Source organism: Mandrillus leucophaeus, unplaced genomic scaffold (genome assembly GCF_000951045.1).
Source record: "Mandrillus leucophaeus isolate KB7577 unplaced genomic scaffold, Mleu.le_1.0 Scaffold709, whole genome shotgun sequence".
NCBI classification, from domain to species: Eukaryota; Metazoa; Chordata; class Mammalia; order Primates; family Cercopithecidae; genus Mandrillus; species Mandrillus leucophaeus.
Genome location: NW_012107686.1, coordinates 800,444 through 826,710, shown reverse-complemented (window position 1 = coordinate 826,710; position 26,267 = coordinate 800,444). Strand labels below are relative to the sequence as shown.

General features: G+C 33.1%; 1 protein-coding gene across 1 annotated transcript in view; it reads left to right on the top strand.

Moving 5' to 3' along the window:
- Positions 1–26,267, top strand: part of LOC105528199 (neurexin-1) — a gene marked incomplete at its 3' end in the record, with an annotated part of 881,468 nt that overhangs the window by 91,768 nt on the left and 763,433 nt on the right. Inside the window, exons 2-4 of the mRNA XM_011964822.1 lie at positions 13,064–13,081; positions 16,314–16,343; positions 17,120–17,131. Coding sequence (XP_011820212.1) covers positions 13,064–13,081; positions 16,314–16,343; positions 17,120–17,131 — 60 coding nt within the window. The remainder of the gene's footprint in view (positions 1–13,063; positions 13,082–16,313; positions 16,344–17,119; positions 17,132–26,267) is intronic.

Here is a 26,267-nt window from a genome sequence, read left to right as displayed (position 1 = left end):
TCCGGAGTAGCTGGGACTACAGGCGCCCACCACCACACCCAGCTAATTTTTTGTGTTTTTAGTAGAGACAGGATTTCACTGTGTTAACCAGGATCATCTCGATCTCCTGAGCTCGTGATCCGCCCGCCTCGGCCTCCCAAAGTGCTGGGATTACAGGCATGAGCAACCATGCCTGGCCCCTAAGTTTAATTTTTTAAAAAATTTACAATTATTTACTTCTTATAAATATACTGCTAAGTCTATGGGGTACCTGTGCCTAATTAAAAGTTTGCTAAACCTCCCTAATATAGAGGAATGAACATAGAGTTTGGAGTCAGGCCTGATTTTACCATTTGGTCATTCATTCTTCATTGAATTCCTCATGTTTACTGACTATTTGCTATGTGTCAGGCATTTTGCTCAAAATGAAATTTTAAGTTTCTTGAGACCTCCTCAGCCATGCAGAGCTGTGAATCGATTTAAACTCTTTATGAATCACCCAGTCTTGGGTAGTTCTTTAAACAGACTAATACAGAAAATTGATACCAGGAGTGGGGTACTGCTATAAAGATATCCCAAAATGTGGAAGCAACTTTGAAACTGGTTAACGGGCAGAAGTTGGAATAGTTTGGAGGACTCAGAAGCATACAGGAAGATATGGGAAGGTTTGGAACTGCCTAGAATGGTTCTGAGCAAAATACTGATAGCGATATTGACAATGAAGTCAGGCATGGCATAACAGCGTTTTAGTCAATAATGGACTCCATATATGATGGTGGTTCCACAAGATTTAAATGGACCTGAAAAATGCCTAGTGACATAATAGCCATCAAACACACATACCTTAAATTTTATTTTTTTAAAATTTAGTGTAGCTTAAATGTACCATGTTTATAAAGTTTACAGTAGTGTATAGTAATGTCCTAGGCTTTCACATTTACTCACTACTTACTGTCTGACTTGCCCAGAGCAACTTTCAGTCCTTCAAACTCCATTCATGGTAAGTGCCCTATGCAGGTGTACCATTAAAAAAAAATGTCATATTTGTACTGTACTTTTCCTATGTTTAAATATACAAACACTTACCTTCTATGACAGTTGCCTACAGCATTCATTACAATAACATGCTACATGGGTTGATAGCCTGGAAGCAATAAGCTATACCAGATAGCCTAGGTGTGTAGTAGGCCATACCATCCAGGTTTGTTCAAGTACCCCATGTTATGCTTGCACAAGGACAAAATCACCTAACAATGCATTTCCTGAAATGTATCCCCATTCCTGAGGCATGCATGACTTTATTAGCACCACATTGGATCTTTAATAGTTAATTTTCTCTCATGTAATCATGGCCATGTTTGTATAATAATTGAATGAGATTGCACAAGTGGAAATGTTTTTTGAGTTTAAGAATACAGTTGTATTCTGTATCATCATCATCATCATCATCACCATCTACTTCATAAACAGCAATCCATGGAGAAAGTTTGGAAATGCATAACTAATAAATCTGGGACTACGTGAGATTTGGATGGCAACTAATACTAAACTCCTTCAGTTTATTTTGCCCTAAATGACATGTCCAGTTGATAGAGTTCCTTACTTCAGGTGTGAGAATACAACTTAAGAAAGCTCACTGTGGCAAGTAAATCCTGCCCACTAAATGAAACACATTCATTCCTGTCCTATTGATTGTTTCGTAGAAGCCAAGCAGGAAATTGAGGTAGGAAACTGATTATTCTTTATAATACATATTTATTAAGCAAATTCTACATGTACGTACCATGCTAGAAACTGAACAAAAGAAGGGGAATGGAAAAGGCATTGCTCTTAAGCAGCCTGTGATTTGTATAAGGGAGTGTTAATTATAATAATAAAATGACTAACATCATTAAATACTTATTATCCATGCATAAGATGCTTTATAATCTGTCATTATTGAATAAGGGGTCTTACATTCTTTTGCTGTGAACCAAACTCTGTGGAGCAAGTTAAACATTTAGCATTGAGAAACATTTTTAAATAGCAGAAAAACTATATTAGATGTATCTGATTTGTGGCAACAGACCCTAGAAATCTCGTAACTACAGGCACCTTGCTATCTCCAATTTTTTCTTCAAGATGAGTAGATAAAACATTGAAGTATTGGTAAGGAATGCCTAGATTCTCCAAGAATTTATAGTTTCTTAGTGTATTTTTGTCCCTGACAATTTATTCATTTTTTAAGAAATTATCATGCTACTAATATTTTCATACATGTTTACAAACTTTCAAGTGATTGATTTAATTCTCATAATCCATTATTAGGCCTATTTAAAATTATCAACTCTATTTTCTCAATCTCAGTCCAGAATAGTTTTCATATTGCTCTGAGGATATTAATTTAAAAAAAAAGATGACACTGTCTATTCAGTATTTCGGAAAGCAGTGACTTTTCTACTCTCTTTCCGTTGTGCTTACCTCATGTGTTAAGTATTATTTTCAATATTACCCATTTTGAGCATAATTTTCTTTAGACAGCTACAAGATATACATTGCCTAAGCTACTAGGTACTGCCACAAGCTACGTTTACTCGCAGATATTAGTCATTTCACATACTTACTGTACATGTTGCACAGCTAGTTTTTTTCTCAGTTATTGTAATACTGTCAGAAATATATTAAGGCTTTGTGTCATATTTATTATTTTATGTAAAAGTGTGTTTAGTAGTACAAGATCTAAAATAGTACTGAGTCAGGATGCTGACTCTGGTTTTCCAACATATATTTTCTTCATTATAAATATGAATAAGTATGTCATTATGTTGTATAATCTCTTTCAAGTTTTTCTAATACCAGAGTTGGACTAAAATGTCAGATGACCTCAGTATCATTTGGAAATCATCCTTCCTTCTCAATACTTAGTTTACTTACCAGACAACAGCTCATATGCTTGGGACATATGGATTAAATGTTGTTCATTAGGAAATCGAGGTATAAATGCATTGCCTTATTTCAGTCACTGTGTATCAGTGGAGATTTGATGTCACTAATCTATCACAAAAAGGGCACTTTTCTATAACCATTCAAGATACGTAATCTTTGGAGCAGGCTAGCATTCTTTAAATACTGAAAATAGACTTGGCAAATACTTTAAATACTAAAATAGACTTGGCAAAGTCTATTATAGATTTTTATTATACATCTTATTCTTCACGTGAAAATTTTTAGTTCATCATTTCATCTCATAATTTTGCCACTTCTTTTTTGTTTTTGCTTTTCCACCATTCTGTATTCAGGGTTACTTTTTTATTTTTGAGACAGTCTTGCCCTGTCACCTAGGCTGGAGTGCAGTGGTGTGATCTCTGCTCACTGCAACCTCTGCCTCCCAGGTTCAAGTGATTATCCTGCCTCAGCCTCCTGAGTAGCTGGGATTTCAGGTACCTGCCACCATACCCAGCTGATTTTTGTATTTTTAAGAAAGATACATTTTCACCGTATTAGCCAGACTGGTCTCGAACTCCTGGACCTCAAGTGATCTGCCTGCCTTGGCCTCCCAAAGTGCTGGAATTACAGGCGTGAGCCACTGCTCTCAGTCTCAGGATTATTTTTCTATTCTCCCTACTCAGTTTTTATTTGCCTTCTCAATGGTTCATTTGTTTCTATGTAGTAGTTCCTTAATAGGATCTTGGACTTTTCTGTAGTTAACTAGAGGTGTGAACTGCTCCACGTATCCAATTTCCTTGTCTCTGCTGTATTTCAGTCTTACAGAAATATTGATTATTTTATTTGCTCATTTGATTTATTTTTCTATGGTGTAATATTCAAAAAGAGGCTCATGTTATAGGAAGGAAAGTCTTTGACTTATAAGAGAATACATTATATAAGATAGTAGGATGAAAGGTACTTTTTTATTAATTTTAAAAATATTCTGTTAAAAGCTTATCAAACTCTTTGGTTAAAAAATGTTCATAGACTTAAAGACAATAATGATGAAAAACAATAATGATAAATGATCTAATTGGGCATACTGGGAGAATGGGGGTCTTAAGTGTAAGGTGATATTATATTGCTAATTTAGTTTACTTAAAAATCAAAATATGTTCAGCATTTTCTTATCTGTGAGGTCTAAAGGAAAATACTTATGATGAAAAGAGTTAATAATTGTCCAGAGTTTGAATTATTCAAACACATTTTTAAATAAATTCAGTAAAATTTTTATCATGGTTATTTCCTAACTGTTGTTATTATTTTAAAGTTAAATGGAAATATTGCAAAGTTCTCCATATTGCACAAATGTAATAACACTGCTCTAAATAGATGTTTGCTTTGAAAACCATCATACATTTTAATTATTTCCTTTTTTGAATAAAGAACAAAGCATATATACATTATGTGAATAGCTTGATATTAAAATATATTGTCAGAGAAGCTGTAGTTAGTACCGCTCATTAGAACTTATCATGATTACTCAAAGCTTCACAATTTGTGCTGTCCAGCCTGGTAGCCAATGGCTACATGTGACTGTTGAGCATGTGGAATGTGGCTAAGGAACTGAAATTTTAATTTTACTTAGATATATGCCGTATGTCTCTGTGGTTACATATTCGGCCATGCATTTAGAAAATATTCTCTTTTTCTAATATGTACGAACAAATAAAATTGAAATAACACATACAAAGAGGAAAAGAGAAGTTTATAATTTAATGCCTATTATCAGTAAAGTAACATGTTTATAGGAAAAGTAGTAATGTTAGTAGTTGTGTTATTATTCATGATGTTATCAAAGTATTTATTATAAATTTTTTTCTTCTATTCATGTTGACTCTTATAGAAAAAATATTTTTAATGAGAAAAATATCACAGTTTGAATTTGTGAAATGAAATACCAATTGGGTGTGTATATGTGTACACATATGTATTAGAGACATACACACATGGTGGTACTGATGCTTAGGGAGGAGCTTTTGAAGTAATGATATCATTGTATTGTCACACATTTTAAAGCAACATATAATGAGGTGTGGCTTGATGAGATTATTTTTAAAATTAAACTTTCTTGAAATTGTTTTGGTAGAAATGCAGACTTGCTGGTAGTCATAGAAAGCAGTTTAAACAAATTTCAGGAAGTAATTAGGTATACCATCTTCTTATACATTTTTAAAAAGTAAAATGAACTGCTCTGAATTATGGAATTAACATTTTAAGATGTTATATTAGGTTACAAAGGGAAATTTCTCTATTTCAGCATGTTTTCTTAAGTAGTGAATGGCCATTTCAGGAAAACATTAAAAAGGAGTCCTTAGGGTACCTAGAAATCTGTATTTGTGTTGATTTGATTTTATGGATTAGTAAATCAACATATATAGAATGGATTAATCAAGCTCATGGCTCTCTCTTCCACGTGAGCAGTATTCATATGGGCTTAGTTTAGCCACTGGACATTAACTCAAATAACTACATATATAATATTTTCAAAGTATAGACTTGGTTGTATCTATGAACAAACTATTTTCCTATTACTCTGTAACATAAAACACTTTTTTTCCCAAAGAACTGCAATTTGTATAATATTTAGTTTTTCTTCCTGCAAAAGAATTAAATTTGCTGCTCAGTTCCCAGGAGATTTACTACACAGCAAGTATGCAAGGGGAATGAAAGTAATATTTTTTACCAAATTTGCATTTTATAACTCAAACAAAAGAGCAAATATATATTTTATGTGGCAAATTCATAATATGTTGTCTCACCTACCAAAATATTTGGCTTGGAACAAAAGTGTCATTTTGTTTCAGATTTTAAAAAGGAAGGCACGATTTATGTGATGGGAATGAAATGAGTGCTTTTCTTTACATTTTAAAGGCAACAAGAAACTTATGGAATAATTATTTCTTTGATTTCTAGTGGTTAGAATGCTCATGGGTAAACACATTTATAAACCTGGGCCTAATTTTGCTATTAAAGTAGGACAAAAGATTTTCTAAATGTGTGTCTATGTTTTTTTTTTTTTCTGAGGAAACAATTTATTCTAACAATCTAGAGAAAAGGACTGTGAGAGTTTTTTTTTCTTTAATAAAATAAATCAAGCAGTATTAAAGTTTCTTAGACTTTATAGAATCAACAAATAAATGCAATTAAGAAAATGATATTTTCCATGAGGTTTTTCTGCCTTCTTACAACAAGATCTATGAAATCATTCAGTCTTCTCACAGTCTTCTTACTCCTCTATTGCTGTTAAGAAAAAAAAAAAGTGATACAAGTAGCTATATTTTGTGTGTTTTTCTAGCACATTATTTTTTAAAATTATTTCAATAGATTTTTGGGGACAGGTGGTGTTTGGTTGCATGGATAAGTTCTTTAGCGGTGATTTCTGAGATTGGTGCACCTATCACCCGAGCGGTGTACACTGTACCCAATGTGTATTCTTGTATCCCTTACTCTTCTCCTGCCCTTCCCCCTGAGTCCCCAGAGTCTATTATGTTTGCCTTTGTGCCCTCATAGCTTAGTTCCCACTTGTAAGTGGGAATATACAATATTAACATTGAACGTAAATGGCCTAAATGTGCCACTTAAAAGATACAGAATGGCAAAAGGGATAAAAATCCACCAACCAAGTATTTGGTGTCTTCAAGAGATTGACCTAACACATAAGGACTCACATAAACTTAATGTAAAGAGGTGAAAAAAGATATTCCATGCAAATGGAAACCAAAAGTGAGCAGGAAGGATGATTCTCCTTCCTCAGCCTCCTGAGTAGCTGGGATTACAGGCATGTGCCACCATGCCCAGCTAATTTTTGTATTTGTAGTAGAGATGGGGTTTTACCGTGTTAGCCAGGTTGGTCTCGAACTCCTGACCCCAAGTGATCCATTTGCCTCAGCCTCCCAAAGTACTGGGATTACAGGTGTGAGCCACCATGCCGAGCCTGATTATAAGTAATATTTTTTGGCCAGGCACCTGGCCAACATGGTGAAACCCTGTCTCTACTAAAAATATGCAAAAATTAGCAGGGGATGGTGGTGGGCGCCTATAATCCCAGCTATTTGAGAGGCTGAGGCAGGAGAATTGCTTGAATCCAGGAGATGGAGGTTGCAGTGAGCTAACACGGTGACACTGCACTCCAGCCTGGGTAACAGAGTGAGACTTCATCTCAAAAAAAAAAAAAAGTACTTTTTTAATCAACCCCGAGAGCCTCCTGGAAAATTTCAATGTATGATCTAATTTATTTAGCTAAAAATAGCCTATTCCTTTTAAAATAGTTTTCAGTGATTTTCGTAAAACTTTGAAATTTTTAGTCATAAATTGAAACATGTAAATACAGTGAATTTTTAACACCATATCAAATGGAAAACTAAGAGCTCTGAAGAAATGAAAAATCAAATCCTTTTAATATGCCGTGCACTTTTCCTTCCAAGGAATAGCTTCCTTTCAAGCTGTTTGTTACATATTTGAGGGTCCTATTGAAGTGAAGATAACAATATAAAATATTTTTATTTTGATATAAAATTTCATTTTTTCTTTGATATAAAAAGAATATATAATTGTCAGGTCAGTCATACCATATAAATAATTTTATTTACTACATGTTGCATGTAAATGTAATTTTTAAGCACCAAACTTAAGACTCCTTTTTACAATGTAGTTTAATCATATTTTTAATTTCATCACAAAGTATTTTTGCCTTTTCTTAGATAAATTAAATAGATTTATTTTGGACATGTCTAAGAACCCAAGTATAGAATAATAAAGTAAGAGTATTTTAATATTTAGTTGAAAAACCTCTGTAGTAAGATGAAAAAAGTTGTGAAAAAAGTTTGTATACCAGTAGATATTTGACACCTCTTTCAAATGAAGACCATTAGTCTCATTAGTGGGAGTTCACCTACTTTTCATCTTAATGATGGCAAACCTAGAACACATTGCAGAATATTCTCTGATGGTAATACACAGGCCAAAGGATGTCTACTGTCCATCTGTTCGCAAAGAAGTCCAACCCACATAATCACTAGAAGGGTTGGTAAGTTGAGCAAGTAGGTAGGGTGTATTTAAGTTCACTCTCTTAACCTCAGTCTAAGAGCCTTCTTGCTCTGTATCCTAATGATGACATCAAACTCTTAGAAAGGAAAGCACTGCTCACCTGAGCCACCTTTCTTAGGAGAGTTGTGTAGCAGTGATTAAGCTTGGTCTGGAGGGTATGTGATAAGCACTCTGCTCAGATCTGTCAATTCCATATCAGGAAGCATTCATTTGTTAGCAATAAAAAATAAAAATGGGTGGTGTGAGCACATATACTGTAGACTGTGCTTGTCACCATGTTTACAGTCACTGTTAAATTCAGTGTTCCTTCCTAAGTCCAACTACTGAAATGAATGTTGAAATGTTAACTCTCAAGATTTAGACTTGAGCAAGAACTGAGGTTATCAAAGCAAAACAAATTTTAAAATCCTTGTAGTAGTTCCTCATGAAAATTTGAAATCACATTCATTACAGCTTATGTGAGTCATTTGATTTATATTATAATACGTTGACTAACAAATACTAAATTAGGTTTATCAAATAGCTTAATCACTATAAATTGTGATAACTTTAGGCTTTCTTGCTTTCCTTCTTCCCCCTTTCTCTTTTTCTCTTTACTTATTTCTTTTAATTGTCATTAACAAGATAGAACATTTTGAATTAAATACCACAAATGTCTTTGTAACAAAATATTTTTTGGAGAAATTTCTTTAACTGTTTGTGGTGTGATGCCAGGAACATCTGTGTTGCTGTATCTGGTTTAGATATACTTTTTTTATTCCTGAGCAGTGAAGAAGGAAAAAAACTGGCTGTTGTAGTTGACTACATATATTCCCTAGGACAAGGACTCCAAGCAGGCTGGGTGGGAGTGTCTTGGAATATTATTTAGGTGGGATTGAAAAAGGAGGTGATGTCCTCTGTTAAAAAGCATGTTTGAAATTAGCCCAATTCCTGTCCAGGGCCATTTATTTCCTTCCCTAAGTCTCCATAATGGACCTTTATGCTTCATTTTCTCTTTGAACGTCCTCTTGGTTCTGGCCCGCATTTCTCTTCCTTCAGCTGACTGCTGCTTTAATCCACAGTCTCAGTGATTTCCTGCATTTCCCAGTGCTTGAAGCATTCCCAGACTACTGAGGTTTTCTAAAGGCTTTCACTGCTAATACCAAAAGGAAAAAAAAAAACAAAAAAAACAAAAAAAACAAAGCTCCATCCTGTGCCACCATGGGAACTGAACTCTGCTGTACTGGCATTTGATCTCCAAAATGAGGAGTACAGGCTTGAGAAGTAATGTGATGGGCTAGAGAGACGTGGATAGAAGTTAGCAAGCTCCCTGTATGGAAGAAGGAAATAGAATTTTATTCTTCATCTGTCTTTCAACTGCCTGTTACCACCACCAGTTTTGCTGTAATATGCCCTACCTTGGAGTGCTTGTATCTGGGGCAGAAGCTACTTGCAGTACTGGCAGTTTTGATGGAGGAGAGAGGGAATCAAAGAAAATGAGGGGAGACAGTCACAGGCAGCTGGCAGGGAAGGAAGAAAACCAAAAATCAAAGAGGTAAAGGAATGCCCAAGTGGTATCAGGAAGCTTCTTTTGACCATTTTTTAATGTAAGCTGTAGTACTAAATGGACCACTGGCTGTACATTTAGAGAACGACTTACATATTGCCAAACTTAAACACTGATTATACAGAAAGGAGATTTTTGTGATATTTTATTCCAAATTTTAATTTTTTACTGGTCATGATTTTCTTTATATTGAAACAAGCACTTTTGTTTTCGTATTCATTTCTTTTCCTAGAACCATATACTTAAGAGTATGTGCAAAGAACACTGGAATGATAAACTAAGGTTACTGTCCTTGCATTCTTATAAGCTGGGGGCCAAAGATAAAAATTTTGTGGAGATGCTCTTTTACAGTGATTTAAAAACAGGCTGCTGTTTCCCTTCTTGTCTGCACACAGCCATTATTCATAGCATGATTGATATTCTGTTGCCTAATTCCCATCTTTGTGAGAGAAGTTCATCTTATCTGAAAGAAAAATAAAATGTAAAATATGTTTTCCACAGCTTTATATTCATTATTTTTCCAATCAAAAGAAAACAAGAGTGTGATCTTTGTAGGTGGCATGGTCATCGTAGTAAAGTTGATGATTAAGAGATGCACTTCATTTACTCAGCAAGGATTAGGTCAGCAGAATTAAGAAGCCAGGGTTTTCTGCAAACCAAGAGATTTCCCCTAACTTGACAGTGTCCACAGGTAAGGCCGGATGGACTGCTTTCTACCTTACACTAAACCAAAATATGCTGCTTTACCTGTACACCGTGGCATGCCAAAATTCAGCACCTGTCTTTGTTGCTGCTCAAAAGCAAAGTAGCATTTGTTTGTATAAGAATTCACAAAGATAAAGAAAAAGTTGTTATGAGGAGATAAACTATTCTTTTTTTGACTTGACATTTATTGTTTAGTACAGAAATAAAATGGAAAGGAAGGAGAAGAGAAAAAAATACCTGGAGAAAGGTTGTAAATGCTGGAGCTACCACCAGTTATAATCATGTCCAAATTCTGAAATAATGTAGGGATTTTCTTTAGGTTAACAAGTTTTAAATTATGTAAAGTTAGCAAATGGTTACCAGAATAGAATAGAATGGAATAGGAAAGAGGATTTTTATTCTCAGATTGAATCTGAAAATATATAGAAACTCAAGGAAAGTCTGTTCCAAGCCAGTTGTCTTCATCATCATCATCATCTATTTTTTAAAATAGTGGTTAATATATCACCCATTTATTCTAGCACTTTGATTTTTTTTTTTTTTTTTTTTTTTGGGTAAATCTAAATCTTCTGAGGCAAACCTCTTTTCTGGACTTAGTCGAGTCAGAATTTGTTTACACATTAAGCATGACTTGGGTTGTATTCAGGAATTCCCATTGTTAAGCTTGTTCTCATTATGAATAAGAATTCAGAAAAAAATGCTGGATGCTAGAGTAGGATCCATGGCAAAACCTAGGCTTGTACCTATGGTCATGAAAGGAGAACTCGCTGTCAGGACTGAATCAGTGACCTTGAACTCCTTTTATAATATCCGACGTAGTACATTCCCAAAGTTGGTGTCAAGCCTGGGCCTGTTGCATTTTGTTGATTTTTCTTTCCTTTTTTAAATTATAGTTTTAGGCCACACTTTACCAAAATTTCTACCGAGGCACTGCTACTCATAACCATGTTTACCTGTCTTTTGTTTACAGAAATTGAATTATGCTGTAGCAGTTGACAGACTGTCTTGGCACATGACTCTCCTCTAAATTCCCTGATTTTATTATTTTGCAATACACATTAAATAATCTTTTTAAGAAATAAGCATCTTAAACAGAAAATACAGTTTCAAAGGGCAGTTAAATACAGGTAAAGTATATCTTAAACATTACAATGATTTATATCTTTGTATTATGTCCAATGTAATGCAGTAAAACAAAACTTTAGTGTTTGTGTTTGTGTAGCATCAAGTCACCACTGAAAAGTGACAAATTCAGCCTAATTCCTTATTTAATAAATTGGAAGTCAAAAAACAAACAAACAAACTAGACGTCAAGATCACAAACCAAATATTTGAAACTTTTTTTGTTGTTTCTTTAAAAAGAAACTCTGGAAAACCAAGTATTGTGTAAAGTTGTTATTACCCACATTTGGCCACTAGCTATTTTCTATTACATGCTAACACCACATCAGTAAATATGCCTGTGTTGATACTTCAATTTTCAGCTGAAATGTTTTAAATAAAATTGTTGATTTTTAATTCACTAGTAACTTTATCCAATTAAAAAGGTTTTAGTTGAACCTAATAAAATGGTACATTCTTAGTTGTTTTTGCTTTCAAGTTTCTATATTTGCATGTTGCCATGTTTATAAACACTATTGATCAGATGATGACTGTATTAAGTACAGTTAATTAAACAAAAAATAAGGATGAGACTAAAATGTCAACATGGGCAGAGTTTACTATTAGAACATTTTCAATAAGTACTGAACCTTGCTCTTGCCCTAGTATCCTAAGACCGCTTTCCCTTCCATTTTTTTTTGCCTGGATTCCAGGCCCCGCATCTCAAATAGAACTTGAATTTTCCAGTAGGTGCTAATAGTGCTTTAAACCTCATATACTTTTATTTATTATCTTAGAAAATACAAATCTGCTTGGATATATGTGTTTATACATGCACACATAGGTACACACATGGAAATATGACTAATAAAATATATGAAAATATGTAGGTATTTTATAGATATATAGAAATATAATAGAAATTGGGGTAAATATTTTCATTGTCTCAAACAAATTCATATTCACATCCTAAACAGAAGTACAAAGTTTTTAAATCATGACAAACCAATTTGCCTAATGGACAGTTCCCAGTGGACCTCTCTTCCAATGATCACTTTTTCTAACTAACATTTTTAAAAGTTAACATTTTTATAAATTACAATAAACTATTCTCATTTGCCATAAAATATTAATATGCTCTAAATTAACCAAATAAATTACAGATTTTAGTTGCTTAAAGCTATGTTGTTTTTATTTAAGGAAAGCAATTGAGGTATTAGAAATACTAAAAGGCAGTAATGGCATATGGATAATATATTTGGTAGAACTGGAATATCTTTAAGTCAAATTTCATAGCTTTTTCCAATAGCCTTCTTAAAATCTAACTCCAAATTAGTATATGAAAATAGAACCTTTTAGAATTGTTAAAAAGAAAACAAAACAGCTTTTAAAAATAGTTGCTTAGAAAGACCACACCAGCAATATGTAATAACAGTAATATTTTCTTTATACTGGGCAGTTGAAAGATTTTTTTAAAGCTCTTTGCAGAGGATATGGCAGTATTATGAAAGTTTGTTTCACTTCCTATCAATGCTGCCAATGGGAGGGAATCTGCTCCCCTGTGATTTTGTTTTCCCCCTTGAATGATAGTGATGGAGCACTTGCATGATGTGTTTGGTGCCTTGCATGAGGAAGACATGCAAAGGCAAGGTCCAGTCTGCATGCTGCTTAATGAATGTTTTTCCTTTTCTCTCCCTCCTTGTCATGCGCTTTCAGAAGACAACAATGTGGAAGGTGGGTGCTTTCTACCTTATTTTTCCAACTCTCATTTGTCCTTTATTTCTTAGTGCTAATAGAGTACACCTTGAAGTTAGACGGTAAGTTGAACTTCTTTCTGAACATTTGTTGGTTTCTGAATTGTGTATCACTTTTTGTACAGAACATATACATTCTCAACCCTGCCATCCCAAGTATATGAAACTTTTTCAAGCTTAACTTCAACCCTTGATAGATCTCAGCATCCCATATGAACCTTAGAATAGTTATTGCAGTGTTCTGTATGAGAAAAATGATACAATGCTGCTTTTTTTACTTTAAAAGACAAAATATTTCTTTGTAGTTTCATAAGACAGTGCATGATCCTTTTTCCATTTTTTTTATCAAAATGATTTATTCTATTCTGTTGGGAAAATTTAGCATTATGTCATTTCAAGCCCACTGGTTTGTTTCAAATGATTGGATATATAAAAAGAATGCAATAAAATACTGAGTATAAGTAAGAGACATAAATTTAGGTTAAAAAATAAGCCATTGTTCAGTGGAAATGAAAGCATACAGCACTTCGATATGATTACTGGTAAGTATATTTGTAATATGTTTTGCCTGCTAAATATTTTATTCAAGCTTTTATAAAAAATTATCTCTATCACAGAATTTTGAAGAATTTATATAGCTTATATATTTTCCTGTAGAATTCAGCAAATTAAAACATATTTCAACATTCTCATTTTTTAAGAACTTAAATGCATTAGTCAGTGTGCTACAAACAAATCTTCAAAGGGTTAACGTGCAAAAAGAACTAGGCATAACAAAAGAATGGTGAAAGGGAAGGTTTTATTAACTTATATATGTTCTATCAACTTATATATTCACAGCATTAATAGTTCTTGCATAAACAATTTACTAATATTTATATATGAGAAGGCAGCATTTAGTATATTTTATTTTGCTACCATGTTTTGAAATATAGTTATTCTGTAAATGTACATTTCTATAGAATGAAGGATTTCTTAGAAAAAGACTCCCTATCCCAGGTTACAGACAAATAGCCATTAAGGTTGCCAAGACTTCATGTATCTACAAAGAACACTTGATGGTAATTCAAAGTTGACCAGTAGCAGGGATAAACATTTTATTTGTCATTCTTACATGGATAATATTATAATTGCTTAGCTGCTGAACATTTCTGTTTTGTTATTTAAATAAAATAGATTAAAACTTCAAAAGAAATCATAAATGATTATTTTCCAAGTGTTGTATCCATATATGGCTTCTGTTTTTCTATACTATAATTTTAATTGCATGTGATTATATACTTGATAAAAATGATATATTACCCTGCAGGCTTAATATCTTTTAAAATCAGTCTCATTTATATTGTGCATGTCAACTGAGTTTAAAAGTTATTCTTTAAAGGTATCTTTTCCACTTATTTTGCATTTCCTTAACCATCCTGTGAAATACTTTCCTTTTCTCTTAAAATCCTGTTACATTCCAAGAGGCTTTAAAATCAGCTTAATTAACATGAATGCTTCTCTCTTTTCACACACACTCATCTCATGCAAAGTTTTGATACGATTTGTAGAATATAGGGCCCATAAGCTATTGTAATAAAGTCTATTCAATAATAATTTTAATATTTCTATCTATAATATAACCTTTACAGTGCAGGTAGGAAGTCTAGCAGGAAGAATGTGAATTCTTTGGGGATTAGTGAGTTTCCATCCTTATTGATGTAGCATCAAAACCGTTAGAAGTACCTAATATATTTCCTAAAAGGTAGATCTTCAAGACAATTTCCTCATTTAGTCCATAAAAACTTGTTATTTGGAAAAACCTATAGTAGTTTTAAAAGTGAAATTAAATGAAAAATTATATAACCTGGACAAATAAACCATTATTTATCAGCATATAAAACACCATGAATTATCAATAGATCATAAGCTGTTGAATCTGCCTATGTGAGCTTTTTGTTAAAATCACTCAGAAAATACAGAGAGGCTACAGTTCAGAGGCATCAAACTACTATGTTTAATAACTTTCATATTATATTGTGATTAGATGATTTTTTATAATTATATCTAGCCTACAGAGATGTTTGAATACCCCTAAAATTTTAAGAAAACAACACAGATAATTTAAATACTGATGAAAACAATGTGTGATGTTATATAGCTCAAATAAAGTTTCTGAAATAGCACTGGGAATTGAAAATACAAGTTTATTAAAATTGATGTATGTATATTTCTCTAACAATTTCCCATATTTTAGACATATACATGGATAGGAAAATAGCTTTATTTCTGAATTTAAGATAAAAAGGTAGGAATTATGCCTTTCAGTAAAAAGTAACTTCTTGAATAGCAAAAGAATTTTTGAAAGCATATTAGTAGTATTCTTTAGAAGAAGAGTGCTCTTCAAGTTTGAAGTGAATTGTCAAGCAGGAAATAATAAATAAATAAAGGGATTTCAATGTCCCTTTAAAAATTCCTTGGTGAAATTACATCTGTAATATATATCTTTACACTTAGAATTCAGCATTGAAGAAATGTCTAGGTGAAATCTCAAATAATTTTGTTCTCTGAGAAAATTGCTTTAGCATATTTGCAGCTGACCCATTGTTTCTTAAAAACCCCTTTCTGTAGTAAATTCTAACTTTACAACTGCATGTCTAATGATCATTTTGTATTTGAACAAGCCTAGTCAGTCGCTATATGTATCAGACAAAAAGACATTTCTGCATTATCATTTCAGTGTGACTACAATTTTTTTTCTTCATTTAATTATAAGACTGCTCATTTTTTGATGAGGGGAAAAAGATCAGACCCAGCCCATGTTTCAGGTATTCCATTGGGTTTTAAAAAGTGTAATTTCATCACTGAAGAATTACAAGCCCTGTGGGGGCAATATTCAAAACAGTCTCATCAAAGGGCACAGAGGGCAGATGTAATATTGAGGGGATTGGTTGGATTTTAAGTCATGCTCTTGTGCTCTTGCTTGTTCCAACTGATGCATGGAAGAAATACACCGTGCAGCATATGCCAGTGTTTAAAATGCAGTTCTAGAACACTTTGCCCCAAAGCATTCCAACCAGGGGTTGAAAGAATGCTTTTTGATTTGCCTCTGTGATACAGACAAGTCTCATAGGAAATGAGATGTCTGTCACTGAACATTTTTGTCACCGTGACAACCCTGCCTTCCCATGCTCCCTTGTTTATTGCTGACTGTGCTCTTGTTTCCCTTCAAGGTCTGGCGCACCTGATGATGGGCGACCAAGGTATGGGCTCTGTTCCTTTTCCACTCTGCTTTCAGTGTTTTCTTGTTCTGTAGCTGCTTTCAAACCATCACTGCAAAGGATGGGCAAATGCTTGCAAATTATGTGGCTGCAAATGAAATACATATCTTTCGTTCACATTTTTTCATGTGTTTTTCTTCCCTTTCTTTGTTGGTTTGATTTTGATTTGTTCATGTGACTTTTTTATTTTCCTTCATTTCTTGCATTATAATATCTGCAAATAAATGAGACATAAGAAATTGTGATTGAAATTTTCTGTATATTTATCAGCATATGCAGTAAAGGGTGGTTATGGTAAAGGATAACCGGGAACCATCAGAAATTGCTGTCTGAAAGAAGATCCTCAGTTTAAACCACTCTATCCAAAAAACCAGTCCATTTTTCATCCATGCATGACAGTTTGGGGACACGCAGACATCTTTGGCTTCTGGCTTCTAGAATGCTGAGTATAGTGTTCCACAGAATCAACACTTTCCGTAGATTTATTTTGTGTCTCTCTTTTGTGTGATCTTTTAAAAATTGAGCATGGGCCATTCAATTTTTTGCATGTACTTGACTTCAAAACAGGCAGAATTCCCAATGTGTCCTGATTGCGCCACCATTTGTCTTCAAAACCTTGTTTATACTTTCTTGTCTCGTTTAATTTTCAGAGAGTAGTGACTTTACATATGTTCATAATTCTTATTGTTGTTTTTCTCCTCTTTATCCTCTTTGTCTGGAAACCCTTTCTTCATGGACCCATTTCATCAAATCCATAGGTAAAAGTAAAGGTATTACATTATTTTATTTCTTCTTAATATCATCAGTATGAATTACAGTGTGTCTGAGTTATGTAAATGTATTTAGACCTTTTGGCATTGGTAATGGGCACTGGGAGGTAGGTATATGTGTTAATAAATATTTTATAAATTTACGGTAAGAAAAATTCATCAATATGCTTCTGTTTTTGCCCCCACCTTTTTTTTTTTTTTTTTTTTTTCTCTTTAGAGTGATCTTTTTCATATGAGGTGCTCACACAGTTAGTATATTTAGAAATTAGCTGCAGGCTTTGGAGTCAGTTTTTGCAGTATCGTTTAATGGTAGTTAAATAAGTCTAGGAACTGTAAATATATCATCTTCAAACATTCAGCTCTGGAGCACACCTGCCCCAGCCATTCTGTGTTGAGACATAAGTCTAAGCATATGCACCACTGAAATGGTACTGCTGTGGGCGCATCACCTTGTTGTCTGCTAGATTCCATTTATGCACATGAACACTGTAGTAACCTAAAAAGGCAATATTAAGAAAGAGTCAAAAGAGGAGAAAGACATTTCTCTTTATGCATACTTACTTTGTTTTAAAGACATATCAACTAGCTATGCATACCCGCATTGCTTGGTAAGTCAGGCATGTGTACTCTTTGATGGTCTTGGTACAAAATCCAGAAGTATGTGTAATTTGCCATTTAAAACCATCCTCATTGTGTTTAATGTTGTCACTAAAAGGAAGAAAGTGGTATGCAGCTGTGGCGAACATATAGAACAGTCTTTAAATCAACCATTTTTAACTGTGTATTAGTGAATGTTTCTATTTAGTTTCTATTTTTAATTATTATTAATGGTTTAAATGCAGGAATATCTTTATTCTTTCTTATGTTCTCAATGTTAATCTGGTGAATTGGGACCACAGTCCACAGTTCTACACCCTTATGTTTGTGTCATCTAGCAGCAAAACTTTTCTGCTTGAAAAAGCACCTGAACATGAGCCAGGCAATATGTAAGAAATGATATCAATTTTAAATGTGTAAAATAGAGCTTTAGAAACAAATGCTGTTTGAATACTTTGATCCAACAACATAGGTTATCACAGTTTTTGTTTTGGTCAGCTATTTTCAATAATATAATTTAATCTCATATTAAGCCTCTAGCAACTATGCAAATGATAGTATGTATCAATTATTTTAGAAGTTTTGTGTAACATTTTGAGGGCTTTCTAAACGTTTTTAATTGAGGCCAAAATCTCATCCACTGCCTTCTCTTAAGCGGGCATTTCTCATCGTGTTCTTTATTATGTGGACTTAGGATGGCATAGAGGGAAGAACATATTTTATCTTACTGACTGAATAAAATATATGTGTATGTGTTTGTATATATACATATGTGTATTTGTATGGATGCATGTATAAATACACAATTTGTAAGTATATACACTCCTATATTTGCTATTTTGTGAAAAGTAACTCTTAAAATAATTTTTAGATTATACAACAATTTTCTACATATGGAGTAGTTCATGTTTATACTCAGCTGCTATTTGTTTTGGTGTACTTAATGTTAAGTGTCACTTAACTTTATTCAGTTTTTCTATGTCAGTCTTAAATGTTTTCTGTTGGCATGTGTGTCAAACATTATATTTTAACTTCACCAGTTTTCCTCAGATTGTATTCCTCAATCAGCACAAAGACACAGAGGACAGGAACTTGATTTTTTCATTGCATTCTTCTTCTGTTATCGGGATGAGTATGCTTTTTGCTGTTCAATGGAGGAAGAAGATTTTAAGATGGACTTGAGTATTTTGCAAATCAGAATGCTACCCATTACATATTGTTTAATTAGATGTAGAGAAGTGAGAAAGGTGATTGTAAATCTCTAATGGCAGATTAATTCCATAAATCTCTATTCTAGAGCAAAAATACAATCATGACTATGACATGGCATCCACATTCAAAGAGTGTTCATGTAACAAGGAAATGAAAACATGTGGGCAAGTTAGAATGAATGACAGAATGGAAATGCTATGATAGTGGTACAAAGTGAACTAGGAATTCAGAAAAAGGCAAACATAACATCGATCCAAGTCTCTCTTATGTGAATATCCCCACCTGGTGCCATCTGTTGAAGGGATTAAAAAAAAATCTAGAAAAAATAATTTAGAAACTTTACATTGTAGCTTCCTATATGGAATTAAATCCTAGTTGTGTATAAAATCAGGGTTAAATCTGGCCAGTTTAAATAAATGATTTACAGTGTAAACTTACGTTTCCTAAATTTTTACATCTCAATATAATCATGGAGCAATTTTCTCAATTTTCCCACTTTTCTCTTGTGTGAGTAGTGAATTCAGGGGATCTGGAATGAAGTTTTGTGGATTAATGTCTTTCTTTTTGGGGGATAAAAAAAAGACTAGAAAAAATTCAAGAACATCTTCATTATTTTGATTTGTTCTGTATGAATTCTTAAATATTTTCTAACTTTTTAAATGTCCAGTGATTAACATATTTCATTAAAAAATGAGTAACACATGTAAAAAGAACATTCCTTTTGATAACCTTCTTCATCCTCCTCTCAAGTCCTTTCTCTCAAGGTAAGCACTGGTCTTACTTTGTGATGTGTCCTTACAGTGTTGGTGTTGATCCTTCTGTGCTCCATAACAACTCAGGGTTTGGAAACTGCAAAACCCCTTATCAGTGTACATGACAAAAATGGCGAAGTCAGCTGGAGACATGGTAGAGACCACTGCTATGGGCTGGCAGAATCACAATGAATGAAACACAAGTCTTCTCATTCTTCTCATAGGCCACAGTGCCTCCTATTTTTAATTAGTCATCCAGTTTCAGACTTTAGAGTCAATCTGCTGCTTGTTTTTTTTTTTTTTTTTTTACATTCCCTAAACAAAGATGTGTCACCTTTAACTGGATATGGTTAAGAATAAACTTTATTTGAATGAATTATAGTTTTCTTTGGGGCAGCTGAAGATCTGTTATTCAAAGCCAACCTTACTTTTGCTAGTTGTGGGTAGATGGATTCAAATAGTGTTCATGATATTTGGATCACATTTTTTTTTTTTTTTTTGTCTTGGAATTTGTCAGTGATGTTGTTAGGATCATTGATAATGCTAATTTTATTCTCCTTTCTATTTAGAATTTATGTTTATCTATTTGCCTTGAATTAAGTATGTCTTTTTTGTTTATTCTTGTTTCTTTTGCTATGTATGCGTAACTGGTCACTTTGTTCCAATAATTGCTTTGATTATTTATTTATATTTTACTTTGATGGCTTGTCAAGAATGAATATTTAAATTACAAAAAAGTCAGAATATGTTTTACGTGAAAGTCCAGCCATAATAGTTGGTTAATAGCTCAGGAGTACAAGTTAATAATTATCAGCTAATGTTGGCACTTTGATTGGAGGCTTGTACTTTTCCTTCATAAGTCATCATAATTGTAATTACATATTTGTATTTGTGATTATACTTAATGTTAACTTCTCCTGGTAGAGTGTAAGCTCTATGAGGGCAGAAACCTTGTCTTTCTCTTTGACCGTTGTATTTCCAGAACATTTTTCTTATTGTATCTTGAATTTGCCGTTTCATGACTGAAGCATATTTGTTTGGGGGCGACAGTTTCAGTTGTCCATTTTAAAAAGTCAAATGAACGTTTATTGTTTAATTATCCAGGCTTCTCATGTTACTAGAAAAGCAAAATATTACAAGTAGAACTGAAAAGAATATAGTTACACATCCTGAAAGTACATAAGCTTTATTCTTTTTGTGAAGAGTAGATCTTAAATTAGTATAATTTATAAAAATAATGATAGATTTTTCTTAAAGCTGATTGTTAAAGCTGATTATAATAGTTAAGACCTGGATACAACTCTTCTACCTTAACTAATTGATGAGTAATATCTAATATTATCATGTGCTTTAAGTTTTTATCTATACTGTCATACCAAAATTAATATTTTATTAAACTTACTCTTAAAATAGATTTGATACTATTAATACTTAGAAAAGAATAAAGCATTTGGTGTTTTTAAAATACATTTTCTTTTGTCTTTGTCTTAGTCCATTTGGGCTGCTATATGAAAATACCATAAACTGGGTAGCTTGTAAGTAACAGAAACTTATTTCTCAAACGTCTTTAGGCTGAGAAGTCCAAGACCAAGGGCTGGCACATTCAATGTCCAGTGAGATTTTGCTTCCTGGTTCATAGATCACTACCTTCTTTTTTGTGTCCTCAAGGGGCAGGAGAGCTCTCTGGTGTGTCTTTTATAAGGACAGGAATCCCATTAATAAAAGCTCTGCCCTCATGACCTAATCCAATCCCAAAAGCCCCCTCTCCTAATCCATCATTTTGTGGGTTAGGATTTCAATTTATCAATTTTGGAAAGGCACGACATTCAGATCACACAGTTTCTATGACTTTTTCTTTTTTTCTTTTTTTTTCCATTTTTAGTGCTTTGTTGCTATATAGCACATTTGTCTGTGAAGTGCCCAACTTCCAATTATTAAAATCCTAATGCATGTTTGTTTTATACTTTTAAATATATTTTGCTGTGATTTCTGATAGAGACCTAATTTGGTTATTAAAATATGATATGTATCTTCTGTATAAATTCTTAAATTGTATTTCCTCATTTAGCATCATCATAATAAGTCGTCTGTTTGTTCAGAAAAGTTTGTGGATGTTGGCAGAACCTTACTGTTGAAATGCCTGCGTTTGGTGCATATACAAACTAAGAAGTCAGAATTTTTTTTTTTTTTTTTTAATCTACTGTGTTACCTCTACTCTTGCAGTACTCTTGCAGTTCCCTTAATTCACAACCACAGACCGTGGGAAGACCAGAATTTCACCTTATAAAATCAGACATTAAATATCTACTTTTATCTGTATTATATACATGGAAGGCTATGTGACTATTTAGAATTCAATGTTTATTTAGCAGTTCATCTTTAGCTTACATGTTCATTAGCTCTGAGTAGAACCAAGAAAAACTAATTGAAGAGTATATACTTATGTATTATCTCTTGCTGTGATTTAACCAATCTTGTTACATGTATTACTAATAAAAGTCCCAGCTCGATTGTATTTTTGTAATCCTGGTTCTGTGAAGCAAAGTTTTCTGTGTCATTATACATTCTTTAAACAATGATAACATTGAAAAACTGATCATCTAAACAAGACTTTTGCTAAACTTGTTGCAGACTAACTTGTCCTCAGAGAAGAGCACAGAAAGGACTCTCCATAGTCTAATAGTTTAAAAAATGAAGTGGTATGAATAGAAACTTAGATGTGTTTTACTGAAATATGTTGCAAATAGCAAAACTTTCAATTATGACATAATGGAGGTTAAACTGATTATTTCTTCTCCAAAATAATGACTTTGTTATTTATCCATTTGCAAATGTATTTGTGTTAATCTAGATTTTAACAACCATCAACACTTTTAGGTTGATAGGAGGCTGTTTCCTAAGTTTTGTTGGCCAGTGGTTATAAAACAATGTAATTTTCCATAGTGTTTAGCTCTTAAACTAGAGAAATTTGAATCTTTAATTAGAATCATAACATTTTGGAGCAGAGAAGAACATTAGAGATCATCTGAAAATCTAATAATATAATATTGTCACTCTTTGTATTATAAGGCATGAAAGGTGATGCTGCTTATTGTGAAAGGCAAAACCTTGTAACAACTTTCAACCAAAATAACTATTATAATGTAGAATAGCCAACCTTAAGGAGACTTCAAAGATTTTTCTCCAATTAAACACTAATAATCATGAAACAGAGTTTCATCTTCTTATTCTCACAAAATAAATTTAGTGGTAGTATAAAGGAAACCATTCACAGACTTTTATCTAGGATGCTGGTGTCTCTCATATTCAAGATTTTCATTTGAGGGAGTGAAACTCCAGCTTATAACTGATGGGTAATAATCCTGAAGACATAAGAGCTGGTTTCATATCCCAGATTTGTTACTTACTGACCTTGAGTAAATAGTTTAGCCTCACATATCAAAACCTTATGATCTGTAATATGGATTAATAAAAATACTCAATTACTGAGGGTAATATTACATGACAAATTGCAAAAGTGCATAGAAGAGGCTTTTTATTAATGCTGGCAATAAGAAAAAGATACCATGTGAATTTGGATTAAATGAATATTAAAATGATCTGTAATCTGTCAAAGGTTTAGCAGAAACAGTATCAATATCTTAATATTAATATCTTCTTTCCATCATATTAATACCCTATTATTTATGGTTCTGGCATTGTCTTTGGTTTAAACTAACTAGACACCAATGTCCTAATGATCCGTACTACAGACAACATTTGTACAAAAAGGTATTAAAGATCGATTATCCTCAATCAAAATTATTTATATATCTGTGTTACTCTTTACACTTTAACATTTATTTTACATACAATAATGAGGCTGAAATAGACTTGCCTCCGCTTTGAGCAACTCTAGGAAGTCATCGGTAAAATACTGGTTTTCAGATGCATATTTATTGGCTGAAGGAGGCAGGGAGGTAGACATTTTTTCATGAACTGGAGGTACCAATGAGAGGAAACTTTTTTTGTAAATTAATGTTTTGCCCCACTAATGACTTCATAGAGTGATATATATAGTTGAGACTGCTGACACCTAGTTATCTTAATACCACATTTTCAAGGAAAAGCTAAGTAGATATATTTCTGAGGTTTCTATTTTGGAAAAATAACATATAATTATCTTGAAATACTTAAATAATTGGCTAATATTCTCACATACTTCAAGATTTTGCTAAAAATATTAAGGACTAAAACTGACCACCCTGCTTAATACTGCCATTAGGCCCTCTCCTGAACTTCCATGCCATGAGCTAGTTTCTCTTCCATAGAAATTACTATCTTTTAACTTACTTTTAAAAAATTCTCATTTATTTTGTTTTTTTTTAAAAATATATTTTGGAAGTAATATATTTAAAAAAGGAAGGAATCTGGTGAAGGCAGAGATCTCTACTCTACCCTGATGTGTCTCAAGAGTCCCTAGAACAGTGACTGGCACTCATACTCAATACTCAATAAATTCTTGTTTAATGATCAACTGATTGATTGGCTAAACAAGTTTGTCAAGTTTCCTTTGAGTTTTAATTTGGATATTTTTTCTGCTTTCTCATAGTACACTAATTTTTAACTTTCTTTTTCATTTTTGCTCCAAGGTAAATCTTCCTATGAAGGATAAACAAAATCAATGAAAACAAAAAAGTTTCCTTATTGTATTGTGGGTCAAGTGGCCTCAGATTTGACACTTTTTATCTTTCTCATTCCCTGTCCAGTGCAAGAGGCCTTTAGAAATTTTGGAAAGGATTTAAAAACCACTTTCACAGCCACTGATGGTCAAAGGTTTCCTTTCACATTTTTCTAATTATCTCAGTCTTAAAGGACTATTACTTTAAGAATGGGACAGTAATTAATCTTTGCATGTCTCCGTGTCTATACAAGTAACAGGAAGAGGATCCTGGAAGTTTGGCTTCTGAATAGCATGATTTATTGTGACATTTTTGGGAAGGATCATTTGGCAATTTGTGATGGAAAGTTTCAAAAAATGAAGTAGATCTTATATTTTATGGTCATGTAGTTTACCTTTCACTAACATAAATATAAATTGATTCGTTCTTCTCAGATCATCAAGTAGGCGTAAACACCCAAAAGGCCTTTGATTTTTTTTTCTCAGCACATATTACATTATTGTATGTCCTAGTAGATGACTTATCAATGAGTGCAGGTCCACAGCCGGCTGTCCTAAGCCATAGAACCTGTGCTGAAGAACTATAGTGCTAGGAAATCTTTGAATTAAAAAGCAACAACAGTACTACAGTGTCTGAGGCTACATTTTGCTTAAAATGTATGTCCTATTGTCATTTTGAAAAGAGAGAAAGTGAGAGCTAAAGGGTTTCATTCAATCTTAGTCATTATTACTGTAATCACCAAGGAGATTCTGCTTTATGTGGGACTGTTACATGTGGTGTAAAGGCACAACTTTTCAGAATGGATGTTTTCACGGTTTATATTAAGAAGTATAGCCACATGGATAATAATAGCTACCATTTTTAGGATATGTTCTTTTGCATACATATTATGCCTACTTATATAAATGCCTATTGCACCAACTGCCATTCTCCCTTTCTATTTGGCTTGTTTGTCATGTACCTACGACCCCATGATAGTCCATTCAGAATGGGAGCAGCTGAAGAACTCTCCATTAATTATTTGTGTTTACTTTCAAACAAGTAAAATGCAGGGATATTCACAGAACTATGAACAGAGACTAATATTTTCTTTCATGTTAAAAAATACTATTTTACTGCATATAGTATATACTGTATATACTGTATAGACTATACAATTAGACTACTGAGATGATGAATAAGATAATTCAGAAAATTAAAACAACGTATGCTTTATAAGGAATTTCAAAGCAGTATTTTATTCTTTGGCTTGAGTCACCTGAAAAACTGACCCAGTTTTCCCTTTCACTTTTTGGACTTGGCATTTTGAAGTCTGTAGACATTTGGAGAAAATTAAATTACTCCATTTAAGGAAACAGTCAAATTTAGATTGGGCTAAACTGCTGCTAGAGGGATGGAAATCCCTAAATTGTCCAATTGTGATTCCAGTTCACTGGGAAACCCTAGTTCACAAACTAACCATAGGGTTTCATAGATTGCTAGTAGCAAAATCTACCAGAAATCTTCCTCTAAACTCAGTGAACAGATAATGTTTGATGCTGTAATGACCTAAAAGAATGATGTGATGATGGCTTTCAATAACTGTCTTTCGGGTGTTTTTTGTTTAAATAAAACAATACCGTCTCTGGCAAACAATCAGCAGAAATGCATTTTGAATTGTTTTCTCAGCAGTGTGGTTGGATTTGCACTGACCCATCGGTACTGTCGGTGACCAGTGGCATTCTTTTCCAGAGGACTGAGTGAAGTTAATAGTCTTAAAGAGCAGTTGGATTTGCACTGACCAATGAGGTGGAAGAAGAGAGAAGCTGATTGATCCCAAAGAAAGCCAACACCTAGACTGATAAATGTGAGGACTCTTTGGTTTGGCATTCATCCTCATTATTTATAGAACTAATACTAGTTATTAGGGTAGGT